General features: G+C 34.0%; 1 protein-coding gene across 4 annotated transcripts in view; it reads right to left on the reverse strand.

Annotated features, from left to right (window-relative positions):
* The window catches only part of LOC123564470 (uncharacterized), a 50646-nt gene that overhangs the window by 4854 nt on the left and 28351 nt on the right, over positions 1-17441 (reverse strand). For 2 of the 4 annotated variants that reach the window (XM_045358094.2, XM_045358097.2), the window contains 13 exons: positions 17178-17273; positions 15279-15416; positions 11651-11809; positions 11001-11123; positions 9163-9321; positions 8282-8404; positions 6980-7102; positions 6272-6394; positions 4546-4668; positions 3774-3896; positions 3002-3124; positions 2471-2593; positions 1697-1819 (listed from right to left, as the gene is read on the reverse strand). In XM_045358094.2, the coding sequence (XP_045214029.2) occupies positions 1697-1819; positions 2471-2593; positions 3002-3124; positions 3774-3896; positions 4546-4668; positions 6272-6394; positions 6980-7102; positions 8282-8404; positions 9163-9321; positions 11001-11123; positions 11651-11809; positions 15279-15416; positions 17178-17273 (1659 nt within the window). The remainder of the gene's footprint in view (positions 1-1696; positions 1820-2470; positions 2594-3001; positions 3125-3773; positions 3897-4545; positions 4669-6271; positions 6395-6979; positions 7103-8281; positions 8405-9162; positions 9322-11000; positions 11124-11650; positions 11810-15278; positions 15417-17177; positions 17274-17441) is intronic. The other 2 variants (XM_045358096.2, XM_045358099.2) reach the window with 2 other exon arrangements.

The raw sequence follows: 17441 nt of genomic DNA on the forward strand, positions 1-17441 counted from the left end.
TTGTGCAGAATTATGTAAAACATATTGAGTTAAGTTTCAAACTCACTCTCTTAAGAAATAAAAAAAATACTCGAAGTTCTAAGGAGGGGTGGAGGGACCGGTGTTTGTCAAGCTTACAAGACTATTTTCTCTTGTACGTTTCTAATATGTAATTTGTACACACGTATTTTATTAAGTTCATTCAGATAAACGTTGACTAGGGCACTAAAAGTACTAATGCAAAATTACACTTAGAATTAAAACCAAATCAACATCGCACCTTTTAGCTACTACAAAATGCTTTTTGACGTCACTCTTCCACACTATTCCAAGTGTACCCAGAACAAATATAAGTATATGGCAAACGATAAGACTTTATGGAAAATGCATAATTTAATAGCTGTATCATTAAAAGCTTTAATTATTACATACTCCTTTCTATTCCCCGTTAAGTTACACTGATACCGGAAACGTCAATATTTTTCCATACACTGACGCCTGAATTTCATATCGGGTGCGTGACGTAATTCAGTGTGTGTTGTTGCACTATTTTTTCTATTTAGTTCAGTATTGTCAATCCTATTCAGGCTACTGAACATATTTATGATATTTACATAATATGTATACGTGTAGAAGCGTGTGTAATAAAAATGTTATTACCTTTGCATCGGGAAATATGCACTCGTTCTTCAGCGGAAGAATATTGCGCTCCTAAAGTCGCGCAATATTTCCGCCGAAGAACTCGTGCATATTTCCCGATACAAAGCTAATAACCTATAAATATGTAATATCCTTATTTCCACGTTTGTCTGAGTTTTTCGAGCTACGTTTTATTTTCTGTTTGCTATCTTCGCAAGCGAGGAGTTGCGTGAAAAACGCACTGGTTGTTTGGTACCTGAATAAACGAGCGTTGCGATAGTTAGCAATTGTGAAGAATTATTTAATACATACTAAGTTAAATTTCAAAACCACACTCTTAAGAAATAAAAAATACTAAAAGCTTTAAGGAGGGGCGGGTGGGTTTAACGTTGTTTGTAAAGCTAACAAGACTCTTTTTGTAGTTTGTATAATGTGATTTGTACACACGTGTTTCATTAAGTTCATTTAGATACCATTTGACTAGGACTCTAAAAGTATTTATGCAAACATGCACTTAGAATTGAAACCGAAACAACATCGCACCTTTTAGCTACTACAAAATGCTTTTTTGACGTCTCTCTTCCATGTTATTCCAATTAAACCCGGAACAAATATAAGTAAATGGCAATCAATTAGACTTTATTGAAAATGCATACTTTAATAACTGTTTAATTAATAGGTTTAAATATTTAACATCGTTATTAAACATGCACTTAGAATTGAAACCAAATCAATATCGCACATTTTAGCTACGTATACTCGACGTCCCTCTTCAAAACTATTTTAATTATACCCAGAACAATATAAGTATATGGAAAGCAATTAGACGTTATGGAAAATGCATAATTTAATAGTTGCATCAATTATAGCTTTAAATAAGCTTTCAAATGATAATAATCAGTTTTGATGATATCACTACTTTAAGCTCTTCTTTTGATGAACTTCGACCAGTAATACCTACTGTGACCTGTCCAAAAGGACCTGGATTTGTCCTCATACAAACCTAAAGTAACAAGTGCAGATTTTCCAAAATGATATTTTAATGTAAACACAAAGTACAACTCATAGTGCTACCTACCTTCTTTTAAGACCAAACTATTTTGTTTCCGTATGTCTGATTTCTTCAAGATACGTTTCATTTCCTTTTCGCTATCCTCGCAAGCGAGGAGTTGCTTAGAAGAACGCACTGGTTGTTTAGTACCTGAAGTATTATGATAAATGATTATTGCGATATTTAGCAATTCTGAAGAATTATGTAAAACATACTAAGTTAAATTTCAAAACCACACTATTAAGAAAGAAACAAATACTTCAATTTGTAAGGAGGGGCTGGGGGACATTGTTTGTCAAGCTTACAAGACTCATATCTCTTGTATGTTTGTACACAAGCGTTTCATTAAGTTCATTCAGGTGAACTTGGACTAGGGCACTAAAAGTAATTATGCAAACATACACTTAGAATTGAAACCAAAGCAACATCGCAGCTTTTAGCTTCTACAAAATGCTTTTTTGACGTCTATCTTCCATACTATACCAATTATACATAGAACAAATGTAAGTATATGGCAAGCAATTAGACGTATTGGAATATGCATAATTTAATAGCTGTATCATTAATAGCCTTAAATATTTAACTTCCTTATCTCAACTGATAATAATCAGTCAGTCTTGATGATATCACTACTTTAAGATTTCTCTGTTGGCGACATTCGACTAGTAATAACTACAGTCAGCTGTCCAAAAGGATCTGGTATTGTCCTCCTAAAAACCTAAAGTAACTAGAGCAGATTTTCCAACATGACATTTGCATGTAGACAAAAGGTACAACTCAAAGGCTCATAGTGCTACCTACCTTCTTTTAAGACTAAACTATTCTGTTTCCGTGTGTCTGATTTCTTCACGATACGTTTCATTTCCTCTTCGCTATCCTCGCAAGCGAGGAGTTGCTTAGAAGAACGCACTGGTTGTTTAGTACCTGAAATGTTATGATAAATGATTGTTGAGATAGTAAGCAATTGTGAATAATTATGTAAAACATACTTAGTTAAGTTTCAAAACCACACTCTTAAGAAATGAAGAAAATACTAGAAGTTCTAATGATTGGCGGGGGACGTTGTTTGTCAAGCAATTAGACGCTTTGGATAATGCATAATTTAATAGCTGTATCATTAATAGATTTAAATATTTAACATCCTTAATTCAACTGATAATAATCAGTTTTGATGATATAACTACTTTAATCTTTTTCTTTCGATGCCATTTGACCAGTAATAACTACTGTCAGCTGTCCAAGAGGACCTGGTATTGTCCACGTATAAACGTAAAGTAACTAGTGCAGATATTTCAAAATGTTATCTGCATGTAGACCAAAAGTGCTACCTACCTTCTTTTAAGACCAAACTGTTCTGTTTCCGTGTGTCTGATTTCTTCAAGCTACGTTTAATTTCCTCTTCGCTATCCTCGCAAGCGAGGTGTTGCTTAGAAGAACACACTGGTTGTTTAGTACCTGAAGTGTTATGATAAATGATTGTTGTAATATTTAGCAATTTGAAGAATTATGTAAAACATACTAAGTTTAATTTCAAAATCTCACTCTTAAGAAATAACACAAATATTGAAGTTCTAAGGAGGGGCGGTTGAGGGCATTGTTTGTCAAGCTTACAAAACTCTTTTCTCTTGTACCTTTGTACACAAGCGTTTCATTACTTTCATTCAGAAAACCTTTGACTACGGCACTAAAAGTATTTATGCAAACATGCACTTAGAATAGAAACCAATTCAATATCGCAGCTTTTTGCTACTACAAAATGCTTTTTTGGAGTCTCTCTTCCATACTATGCCAATTATACCCAGAACAGATATAAGTACACGTATATGACAAGCAATTAGACGCTATGGAAAATGCATAATTTAATAGCTATATCATTAATAGCTTTAAATATTTAGCATCCTTATTTCAAATGATAATAATCAGTCTTGATGATATCACTACTTTAAGATTTTTCTTTTGGTGACATTCGACTAGACTAATGTCAGCTGCCCAAAAGGACCTGGTATTGTCCTAACACAAACCTAAAGTAACTAGTGCAGATTTTCCAAAATGTTATTTGCATATAAACAAAAAGTACAACTCAAAGGCTCATAGTGCTACGTGCCTTCTTTTAAGACCAAACTGTTCTGTTTCCGTGTGTCTGATTTCTTCAAGCTACGTTTAATTTCCTCTTCGCTATTCTTGCAAGCGAGGTGTTGCTTAGAAGAACACACTGGTTGTTTAGTACCTGAAGTGTTATGATAAATGATTGTTGTAATATTTAGCAATTTGAAGAATTATGTACAACATACCAAGTTTAATTTCAAAATCTCACTCTTAAGAAATAACAAAAATATTGAAGTTCTAAGGAGGGGCGGTTGAGGGCATTGTTTGTCAAGCTTACAAAACTCTTTTCTCTTGTACCTTTGTACACAAGCGTTTCATTACTTTCATTGAGAAAACCTTTGACTACGGCACTAAATGTATTTATGCAAACATGCACTTAGAATAGAAACCAATTCAACATCGCAGCTTTTTGCTACTACAAAATGCTTTTTTGGAGTCTCTCTTCCATACTATGCCAATTATACCCAGAACAGATATAAGTACACGTATATGACAAGCAATTAGACGCTATGGAAAATGCATAATTTAATAGCTGTATCATTAATAGCTTTAAATATTTAGCATCCTTATTTCAAATGATAATAATCAGTTTTGATGATATCACTACTTTAAGATTTTTCTTTTGGTGACATTCGACTAGACTAATGTCAGCTGCCCAAAAGGACCTGGTATTGTCCTAACACAAACCTAAAGTATCTAGTGCAGATTTTCCAAAATGTTATTTGCATATAAACAAAAAGTACAACTCATAGGCTCATAGTGCTACGTGCCTTTTTTTAAGACCACACTGTTCTGTTTCCGTTTGTCTGATTTCTTCACGATACGTTTCATTTCCTCTTCGCTATCCTCGCAAGCGATGAGTTGCTTAGAAGCACGCACTGGTTGTTTAGTACCTGAAGTGTTATGATAAATGATTGTTGCGATTGTTAGCATTGTGAAGAATTAAGGTAAATATGCTATTTTCAGTTTTAAAACCACTCTCTTAAGGAAAATAAAATACGTTTTAAGGAGGGGCGACGGGGGGTGGGGGGGGGCATTCTTATTCAAGCTTACAAGACTCTTTTCTCGTGTACGTTTCAATTATGTAATTTGTACACACGCGTTTCATTAAGTTCATTCAGATAACCTTTGACTACGGTACTAAAAGTAATTATGCAAACATGCACTTAGAATTGAAACCAATTCAACATCGCTCCTTTTAGCTACTACAAAATGCTTTTTTGACGTCTCTCTTCCATACTATTCCAATTATACCCAGAACAAATATAGGTATTTGGCAAGCAATTAGACTTTATGGAAAATGGATAATTTAATAGCTGTATCATTAATAGTTTTGAATATTTAACATCCTTATTTCAGCTGATTAAAATCAGGCTTGATGATGTCACTACTTTAAGTTTTTTTCTGTTGATGCCATTCGACCAAAAATACTACTGTCAGCTGTCCAAATTGACCTAGTATTATCCTCGTACACACTTAAAGTAACTAGTGCAGATTTTCCAAAATGTTAATTGCATTTAGACAAAAAGTACAACTGATAGACTCATAATGCTACCAACATTCTTTTAAGACCAAACTGTTCTGTTTTCCGTCAGCTGTTCAAAAGGACCTGGTTTTGTCCTCGTACAAACTTACAGTAACTAGTGCAGATTTTCATAAATGTTATTTGCATGTAGACAAAAAGTACATCTCTTAGGCTCACAGTGCTACCTACCTTCTTTTAAGACCAAACTGTTCTGTTTCCGTGTGTCTGTTTTTTTCACGATACGTTTTATTTCCTCTTCGCTATCCTCGCAAGCGAGAAATTGCTTAGAAGAACACACTGGTTGTTTAGTACCCGAAGTGTTATGATAAATGATTGTTGCGATAGTTAGCAACTGTGAATAATTATGTAAAACATACTAAGTTAAGTTTCAAAATCACACTCGTAAGAAATAAAAAAAATACTAGAAGTTCTAATGATTGGCGGGGGACATTGTTTGTCAAGCTTACGAGACCTTTTTCTCTTGTACGTTTCTAGTATGTTATTTGTACACAAGTATTTCATTAGGTTCATTCAGATAATCTTTGCCTAGGGCACTAAAAGTATTTATTCAAACATGTACTTAGAACTGAAACTAAATCAACATCACACCTTTTGGCTACTCCAAAGTACTTTTTTGTCATCACTTTACCATACTATTCCAATTATACCCAGAACAAATATAAGTATATGGCAAGCAATTAGACATTATGGGAAATGCATAATTTAATAGCTGCATCATTAATAGCTTTAAATATGTAACATCCTTATTTCAACTAATAATAATCAGTCGTGATGATATCACTACTTTAAGTTCTTTCTGTCGATGCCATTCGACCAAAAATACTACTGTCAGCTGTCCAAAAGGTCCTAGTATTATCCTCGTACACACTTAAAGTAACTAGTGCAGATTTTCAAAAATGTTAATTGCATTTAGACAAAAAGTCGGCTGATATGCTCATAATGCTACCTACCTTTTTTTAAGACCAAACTATTCTGTTTCCGTTTGTCTAATTTCTTCAAGCTACGTTTTATTTCCTCCTTGCTATTCCCGCAAGCAAGGAGTTGCTTAGAAGAAAGCACTGGCTGTTTAGTACCTGAAGTATTATGATAAATGATTGTTGCGATAGTTAGCAATTGCGAAGAATAAGTTTCAAAACCACTCTCTTAAGAAATATAAAACACTTCTCTCTTGTACGTTTGTAATATGTAATTTGTACACACGTATAACATTAAGTTCATTCAGATAACCTTTGACTAGGGCACTAAAAGTATTTATTCAAACATGTACATAGAATTGAAACCAAATCAAGATCGCACCTTTTAGCTACACAAAGTGCTTTTTGATGTCCATCTTCCACATTATTCCATTTATACCCAGAACAAATAAAGGTATCTGGCAAGCTGTCAGACGTTATGGAAACTGTATAATTTAATAGCTGCATCATTAATAGCTTTAAATATGTAACATCCTTATTTCAACTGATAATAATCAGTTTTGATGATATAACTACTTTAATCTTTTTCTTTCGATGTCATTCGACCAGTAAGTACTACTGTCAGCTGTCCAAAAGGATCTGGTATTGTCCTCGTACAAACTTAAAGCAACTAGCGCAGATTTTCCAAAATGATATTTGCATGTAAACACAAAGTACAATTCATAGGGTCATAGTTATACCTACCTTCTTTTAAGACCAAACTGTTCTGTTTCCGTGTGTCTGATTCCTTCAAGGTACGCTTTATTTCCTCTTCGCTATCCTCGCAAGCCAGGATTTGCTTAGAAGAACGCACTGGTTGTCTAGTACCTGAAATGTTATGACAAATGATTTTTACGATAGTTAGCAATTGTGAAGAATTATGTAAAACATACTAAGTTAAGTTTTAAAACCAATCCTTTAAGAAATAAAACAATACTCGAAGCTCTAATGAGGAGCGGGGGGATGTTGTTTGTCAAGCTTACGAGACATTTTTCTCTAAGACTTGAACTTTGTAATATGTAATTTGTTCATATGCTTTCATTAAGTTCATTCAGATAAAAAATAATTATGCAAGCATGCACTTAGAACTGAAACCAAATCAACATCACACCTTTTAGCTACACCGAAATGCTTTTGGACATCCTCCTTCCAACCAATTCCAAGTATACCCAGAACATATATAAGTATATGGCAAGCAGTTTTGGAAAATGCATAATTTGACAGCTGTATCATTGATAGTTTTTGATACTTAACATCCTTATTTCAACTGAAAATAATCAGTTTTGATGATATCACTACTTTAAGCCTTTTCTGGTGATGACATTCAACTAGTAATAACTTCTATCAGCTGTCCAAAAGGACTTCGTTTTGTCCAGGTACAAACCTAAAGTAAATGGTGCAGATTTTCCAAAACGTTATCTGCATGTAGAAAATCAAAGCACTGATAGTACAGTATTAATGGAAGGTGATTTATGCTAGTAAGTGTATGAAAAGAATCCAGTCTAAAAATGACACACACGCTAACAGCTCTTTGATTATCAGAAACCCAATACATTAAGGATTTGATCTGGCTTACCATATCATCAATGTGATTCTGCACTTTGGTGATATATGCAGTTATTCATTCAAACCCCCTTTAAAGTAAAAGATGTGAAGTAAAGGGATGCAGCTGATAGTTAGTTATTCGTAGTAAATTACTGCGCCATTCGTATATATTCAAAGTATGATGAACTATTATTACTGGGCATGAGTACTTGTAAGATTGTGATCAATTCCAAGGCTGCCTCAAATTTGGTGATAGAGTAGGACACATTTTCCGGTCTGTAACGTTAATGACGTCAGAGGTAGTAAATTATTCCGCATTTAACTATATTGTACAGCGGATTGATACGAAATAGTTGTGAGACAGTCTATTCCTGATTTAATTCTGCGCGGTTACATAGAGAAGGTGATTTTGATAAATCACCTTCCAAAAAGTACAACTCTTAGGCTCACAGTGCTACCTACCTTCTTTTAAGACCAAACTGTTCTGTTTACGTGTGTCTGAGTTCTTCAAGCTACGCTTTATTTCCTGTTCGCTATCCTCGCAATCGATGATTTGCATAGAAGAACGCACTGGTTGTTTAGTACCTGAAGTATTATGATAAATGATAATTGTAATAGATAGCAAATGTGAAGAATTATGTAAAACATACTTAGTTAAGTTTAATTACCACACTCTTAAGAAATAAAAAAATACACGAAGTTCAAAGGAGTGGCGGAAACGTTATTTGTCAAGCTTATAAGACTCTTTTCTCGCAAGCAATGTGTTGCGTAGAAGAACGCTCTAATGGTTTAGTACCTAAAGTATTATGATAAATGATTATGGCGATAGTTAGCAATTGTGATGAAGTATGTAAAACATACTTCTAATAAAAAAATGAAAATAATCAAGTAAAATATACATCACTTAATTAATACCACACCCCAAGTGATAAAAAGACTACTGATTAAATTAGGTCTTTGGAGCACGGCTATACAAAACAATTAAAACAGACATTCAAAATATTAGATCAAACCCACAAAAGATCCATTGGAGGTGTAGAGCATAACGAAGCAAAAGAAATAACAGATTTGTTCTTGAACACCAGCAAGCAAAATTGAAAGATAACGATATTACATCACCACTCGTACGTCCAAATTCCCGGCATATGTCATATGTATGTATTTTTGTTATTTTGTAGTATTTTCTCCGACACGCCATTTAGTTTTATCAAGTATTTACATGAGTAGTGACACCGCTCTAGATACAACTGGTTGTTTAGATTAAACTACTAATAAATAGTAATTAGTAAAATAAATCCAAATTCCGTTGCAGATATTAAAACTAAATATCATTATGAACTTGCCATCAAAAGTTGGTGTTTTTGTTTCATATGCTTCTGACCAAGCCTGTTTAACTTCTGTTACGGTCGATTTTCCTTTTCGTGATGTTCTTCCAAGGGATGAGATGACGCCTTCATCACCATTTTTTCTGCCCGGACTTATATAATCTTCAGTGATTTTTTCTACATGAAATGGATTTTTTTTAAATATGAGAAAACAGAAAATTATTCCATTTTACCACTCTTTTCAACAGCATCAAACAGTTCAACTCGACTTTTTCTAACCGATTCATGTATTACCCTTTCAACGACAGACCTGAGGTTAATTACTTTAAAGTGTGATTAATTCAATTACAATTACACTGGGAATTGTTCAATTGAATTAAAATAACCGTTACATGGATTTTAGCACTATAATTAATTACATTACAATTACCTTGTAAATTGTAATTGATTACATTTAATTACAATACCAAATGTTGTAACAACATAACATGCTTCTTACATAGACACTGTAGCAAAGTTCTTTTAATAACATATACATGATATACTGATTTCAGTTATTTCAGTCTGCTCATCACGCAGTCCTTAATATTTTCAAATAACTCGGAGAAAAAGAAGCTGATAGTCAGTCCTTTATATTAAATACAAGTAGTACTCGGGTAAAGAAGATGCATTTAAAGTCAGGTATTTCTGTAAATTCTGAATTTCTCATTTAATTCCTAGGACTAAAATATGTCTGTCTAGGGACCTTCAATTCCCTGTGATAAATATGATTCTATTCATTTAAAACTAAAACACTAAAATTGTAGAATACTTATTATGTCTACAGTAATAATTATATTTTGTCTTGTTATAACGTATAACATAATTGTAATGAACTGTGATTTCACAAGTGTTGTCAAATGCTATGTTGTTTGTATCATTTAATATGACACATTTTATAACAAATAAATCTAATCAGATAAAAATGATTACACTGAATGTTAGGCTTTTAAAGTTTTGCTTCAATCAAAATTGAAGTTATAATGATGAAAATAATGATTTCATAACATGATTTGACCACTTTCTTCAAAACACACATTATCAAAGATTACCAGTTAGTTCTAGTATTACAATGAAATCACTCCAAAATTACTTCTACTATGTAATTTGTACGCACGTGTTTTACTAAGTTCGTTCAGATAACATTTGATAACGGCTCTAAAAGTATTTATTCAAACATGCACTTTTAATTTAATCTAAATCAACATTGCATTCTTTAGCTACTCCAGGAGGCCTACGTGGCCGAGTGGTTAAAGTTGCTGACTTGCCCCTCATTGATGTGGGTTCGAGCCTCACTCTGGGCGTTTGAATTCTTCATGTGAGGAAGCAATCAAGCTTGCTTACGGAAGGTCGGTAGTTCTACCCAGGTGCCCGCTCGTGTTGAAATAGTGCACGGAAGGGCACCTTGGGTCTTCCTCTATCATCAAAACTGGAAAGTCGCCATATGACCTATAAGTGTGTCGGTGCGACGTTTAATCCAATAAAATTTAAAAAAAATATCTACCCCAAAATGCTTCATATGACGTCACTCTTTCGTAGTATTCCAATTATACCCAGAACAAATTTAAATATATGCTCAAGGATATGCATAATTTAATAGCTCTATCATAGATAGCTTGAAATCTTTAACATCCTTATTTCGACTGGTGTAATATAGTCTTGATCTTCCACCAGTAATGACTACTGTTGTAATAACTACTGTCAGCTGTCACATAGTACCTGGTATTGGCCTCGTACAAACTAAAAGTAACTAGTGCATATTTTTCTAAATGTCCTTTGCATGTAGACAAAAGTTCAACGCTCATAGTGTTGCCTACCTTCTTTTAAGACCAAACTGTTCTGTTTCCGTGTGTCTGATTTCTTCAAGCTATGCTTTATTTCCTGTTCGCTATCCTTGCAAGCGAGGAGTTGCGTAGAAGAACGCATTGGTTGTTTAGTTGCTGCAGTATTATGATAAATGAATGTTTCTATAATTAGCAATTTAAAAACAATAAAGTAAAATATACATCACTTAATAAAACCATACACCAAGTGATAAAAAGACTAATGATTAAATAAGATCTTCGGAATACGGCTATACAAAACGGCGACAATAAAAACAAACATGCAAGAAATTAGATCAACCGCACCCCCTTCCCCCAAATAAAAGATCCATTGGACGTGTAGAACGCAACGAAGCAAAAAAAAAATAAATAGCAGATTTGTTCTTAAACACTGGCAAGCAAAATCGATAGCTTACAATGTTTCAACGAGTGGTAATGAAATTTAAAACACCCCTCGTAAATCCCAATCCCCGGCATAAGTAAAATGTCTGTATATTTGTTATTTTATAGTAATTCCTCCTACACATCATTTAGACTTTATCAAATATTTACATGAGTAGTGACACCGTTTTTTATACAACTAGTTGTTTAAATTAAACTGCAGTAACTGCATTTATTAAGACTAAATATCATTATGAACTTGCCATTAAACGTTGGTGTTTTTGTTTTACATTCTTCTTGCCAAGCCTGTTCTACTTCTCTTAAGGTACATTTTCCTTTTCGTGATTTTCTTCCCAGGGATGAGATGCCGCTTTCATCACCATTTTCTCTGCCCGGCACTACATAATCTTTAGTATTTTTTTCTACATGAAATGGATTTTTTTAAACATATGATTTATTAGTTTCGTTTTGTCGCGTTAGCGCGCGTACCTAAATAACACAAAACTTTCAATTTTTTGTTATGGTGTGTTGGCGTGTGTCTTGCATAAACCGCGCGCAAGCCAACGCAACGTCACGAAACATCCAACATTGGCCACCATAGATAAGCCAACGACAGCCTTTACACCTGACGACATGCTCAGATTATTACGTATATAAGATTTAAAACATCACGCAAAATATTTGAAGACGAGTTTCAAATGTTATCATCGACGAAATGAAATTTGTTTTAAGGGGCAGAATACAAAAAGACAAGTTTTAAATAAAAAAGTATGCATCAGTTGACATTATCGCGGCAATGTTTTTCGCATGTATTAATCATCGATAAAATGTGAAGAACATGAAAATGTGAATTAATGCAAGGGCCAAAACACCCCTCTAATCACCTAACAACTTGTTTTATAGATTCTCATTGACATTTGTTTTAAATTTAGCTCAATAAAAGCATGTATGGAGACAAAATGTGGAGTCATGCTTTGAGGCGGACAGATAAAATATATCTCATTTTCAAATGAGGCATATACAATTGGCTTTAAAACAATATGAAATCAAAGTAAAGTAATACCATAAGAACTGAACATAGGATACCGCATTCTTTATATATAAATAATAATATGTTAAATACTTGTGAAAATGAATAGGAATGTCAAATTGCAACATTGGCCTTTATTCTATGTCATTGTGTTATTTTATTTTCAAAATTGGTGACCTGGCCTTTGACATGGAAACAACAAAATGGGATTACGACGGCTCTAAGTAACCGAAAAATCATTTTTCAAACGTAATAACGCGATTACATTGTACACATGTAGATCGATAGAGAAAGGTTTTGACATCTTCTTTTATAACAAGACATTTGCGGATAATACAGGATTATTTTTGCCTTTGACTCATGATAAACTTGAATTTGAAACGTCACGTGCATAATATTGTTTTACTAAATGGTTAAATCTTATTAAAAACATGGCATGCAAACGATAAGCTTATAATAAGGGAACATCTTATATGGAAAGTCGCCATATGACTTATAATTGTGTCGGTGCGAGGTTAAACCCAACAAAATAAATAAAAACTGAAATAACTGTGCGGAAGGCAAGAATCTGATAAATGTGTTAGGACATTGACAGGTATAGAGACGGACAGACAGATGGGCTGAAATATTGAACAAAGCTCGTAGAGCACTAAATGCCCTCTTGATGCATTCAGTAACTGCACAAGGAACAGAAATTATTTGGTCACTGTGCACTGGACGTTTGACGTACTGACCTCAAATCAATAATTATAGGCCATTTACCAGTCATAAGTGACCTCCGTATCACATGTGATCTTAGACCAAAGCATTCTCTAATTATTTGGCAAAATGTTTTCTACTTTTCTTGGTCAATGTGACCTTGACCTTTGTTTAACTGACCTCACAATCAATATGGGTCAACTTCTGGTCATGATCAACCATGCTATCAAGTTTCGTTTGTTCTCAAGTTATCGTCCGGAAACCGTTTAACAGTTATGGGTCACTGTGCCCCTGATCTTTGACATACTGATCTCAAAACCAATAGGAGTCATCTGCTGGTCATGACCATACTCTCTATAAACTATCAGGCTCCTCGGCCGAAGCATTCTTGAGTTATCATCTGGAAACCGTAGACCTGTTCTTGGTCAATATGACCCTGACCTTTGAACTACTGATCTAAGAATCAAAAGGAGTCGCCTGCTGGTCAGAAAACAATCTCCCTATTAAGTTTCGTGATTCTACGCCCACGCGTTTTTAAGTTATCGTCCAGAAACTGTTAAACTGTTCCGGGTCACAGTGACCTTGACCTTTGACATACTGGACTCAAAATCAAGAGAGGTCCTCTGTATAGTATAAAGTTTTGTGATCCTAGGCTCAGGCGTTCTCAAGTTATCGTCCGGAAACCGTTTAACTGTTCCGGGTCACTATGACCTTGACCTTTGACCTATTGATCTCAAATTCAATAGGAGTCATCTGCTGAGTATGACTAACCTTCCTATCAACTTTCATGATCTGATCCTAGGCCCAAGAATACATGAGTTATCACCCGAAAACCGATTGGTCAACATACCGACCGACCGACCGACATCTGGAAAACAATATCCCCCTCCTCTTCGAAGTGGGGAGGTGGGGGGTGCATAAGAATTGGGTTTCACAACCCATGAACACGTCCTTTACTACTTACCGTTTTCGAAAAGATAGCTGAACAAAACTTTTTAAAAACCAAGCTTAAAATATACCATTAAAAGTGTTGTCATTTTTTTTCTATAGTTTGACAAAATCAAAGGTCTTAACTCATATATGCACATTATTTTTTAGCATCCAGACTGATGAATAATTTCCTCCGACATACATTTCGCATAAAATGGTGGGACATTTGTATTACATAAATAAGTAAATGGTGGGTTTTGTATACCAATGCCTTTTATAAATAATTTCAAGGGACACAACTCTGACCATAATTAACCATAAAAAGGTTGGGTAGAGGTATGTTCTACATCTAAAATGTTTCGATATAGATAATAACATGGTATCAGATAAAGATCCAAACTCTTCTAAAAAGTGCACAATTCGAGCCTATTTTCAGCTATCAATTTCATGCACATGTAATCAGTTGATGCTAACGCAACCTACATGTGAGTGTATATTCTCTCTTTCAAGTGTTTAATTATGTACATATCTAAATCATTTGAAATTAGGGAAACTATTACTAGCATATAATATGTTTTAAGCTATACATTGTCTCCGCTAATGACGAGTATAATAAATGTACAATTAGATAAGTTTGTGTTGATACTAACACAAACGCTAGTTAAAACAAAACAAAAACAAAACAACGAAAACATGACATCATCTCCGCATTTTGTACGTTACTTAATAACCCACCGAACCCAAAACCCTTCTTACTTAAAGACTACACTTTTAAGAATATCCCATTCTGTACGCTTACACGTGCACGTTTACACTTTTTTCACATCAAAACAATTATTTGACTAGTTGTGTCATGTGAAGGTATCATACTATGTTATACATGTGTAATGTCGGAAATACTGCGAAATATAAAAACAGCATTTGAATAAGGTGCGGTCAAAGGACCAATATTGTTTCAAAATTACTATTCGGTCAAATATAAGCGAACTATGCGGGTATTGAACTTTTAGAATAAATATGTACTGAACAAATTCCATGTTTTTGTCCTAGGTGTAGTACGAGCTACCGTGTTCTGGAAAAGTTGCAGTTTAATGCGGATATTACGCATTGTTGACATATGGAAACAACATATAAAGGTAAACTAAAAAAATATTTGAATATTCAACTGACTTTCTTTCCTCGGGCACTATACCAAAGAAACAAACTTTAGTTTACTATCATGTAAATACCACCTTCGTCTTCATCCAGGTATCGCAGCCTCCACCTTGGAATTTTGGCACTGTGCTCGACTACATGTCCATCTTTATTTGGTACTTCCACTAATTCGGAATGTATCCGTCTTAGCCCGCTTCGCCTTAGAGATATGCGATCTAGCAAGGCAATAAAAGATTTTTTGTTATCATTCCTTATATAAATTGCCGGTTCATAGTGTGTGGTATTGGCCAGTTTGCAGTTAAATACTATATTACACTTGGCCTAAGTAAAAAAGAAAATATGTTAATAATGTCATATTATAATGAAACATTAGATGTTTCTTATGGAAGAACTATAAAAGTTTTCTCTCGTTCTAATCCTTTTCGTATTTGTAGTACTTCTAAAATTCTAACTTGATGTTGATGTTGAAATAAATATGTCTAAACTAATCACACATTTAAAGTTTCAATTCCGCAAAGTGGTTTTCGACATGAAAAGTTCAATAGCCAAAACTTAACAGACAGACAGACAGCACGAGCAAAATCAATATATCATCAATGAAATTAGAAACGTAATGATGAAAGAAGACCCCAGGATCCCATAAGAACATTATCTCAAGCACATGTAACAATCTAAGTTAAACAATCAATCTTCCATAAGACGCCTGGATGAAGGCTTACTCATATGAAAGAAATCTATATCTAAACCTGGGTTTCATACCAAAAGAGGTCGGCGGCATGTGATTCTGTCACCTTAATCATTCAATCACGGCGTTCTCACAAGAGGAAGTTTACAAATATTTGAAAGTTAACTGCATTATCTACAACTAACGAAAGCAATGGCAAAAATCAAACAGGAAAAGCCACATTCAGTACACTTCCGAAAGGTACAGAGGTACGTATAAATGTATAAAATACACAGCGACTGAGCACGCACATCATGCAACTACAAAACACGAAACAGGGCATCGCCTTGAAACGTTAAGTGCTGAAACAACAACTGGAAAATTTAAATCTGGAACAATTAATACGAATTAGACATTCCTGATTTAAATGTAGTCTATCGGCGCCAAACTTCACTCTCTAACCACTACAGATAATAAATAAGCAATGATAACTTATTGGGGAATGGTATAGCAATAGCAAACGTAAAAGAAAACATATATATATAAAATATATAAAATAAGCAGTGGATCTAAAAATACAAACTTCAAGTAGGCACTACCTATTTTAGACGTATGTGTAGATAACTGCATCGAAGTGCAGAGTCTGAAAGAATTATTAACATATCATTTTCTGAAAAAGAGTTATTTGATCTGAAAAAAAAATTGATCCTGGGTAAAATATTTGGGAAAAAAGGAGACAACGCCGCTAAGTTTTTATTGTAGGCTTAGGTGACTATTGACATAGTACCTCGTGCAAACCATGCACTTTTTACCTCTATTCATGAAAAAAGCATGCATAATTACTACAGTCTGAAAAGAAAACTATGCAAAGATCTATCATCTAGTCAATTACTGCACTGGGGAAATTATGACATTTTTTTTGTGGCGAAATTTGTCAACAAACCACAGAGTTTCACATGGTAAAATATGTTGAAAAAGCTGCTGTTGGAAAGAGAACAAACTCTGCTACCCATACATATGCGTCAAAGTATGGGAAAATATCTAGAAATATGAGAAAATCAAATAAAACAATTTCAAGACTGTTAGATGCATGACTGTGTTATCCTATAAACTGATAGTGTCCCTTGTATAAACAGGGCTTAAGGTAAGTCTCTACTTAAAAGCAGTAAACCTATCAGAATTGATGGGTACATAATTATTTCTGTATGTATGAATTGAATATTATCTTTTTAGCTTAAATTCAAGATCATTCGGTTAATATAAAAGTAATTCAGATGCAATCATATAGGGTAAACGTTAAAAACTTCTTTACCTTTATCCCCTGTCTTTAAATTTGATTGAGATGACAGGGTTTCAGACGTGTCATCAGACAAATTCTCTTCCATCGCTTCTACATGTGGACAATTATCTAAAATAAAGAATATCAGAAAAATATAATCTGGGGAAGATTTTAAATTCTAACGAACGTATATTTGCAGTTAAGAGTTATATAGCGTTAATACGAACTTTTCTATTAAATATCGTAGAATAAACGCACTATCTACTCGTTACATTCATATATGCTCCAAAACGCAGC

This window comes from Mercenaria mercenaria, chromosome 2, assembly GCF_021730395.1.
Source record: "Mercenaria mercenaria strain notata chromosome 2, MADL_Memer_1, whole genome shotgun sequence".
NCBI classification, from domain to species: Eukaryota; Metazoa; Mollusca; class Bivalvia; order Venerida; family Veneridae; genus Mercenaria; species Mercenaria mercenaria.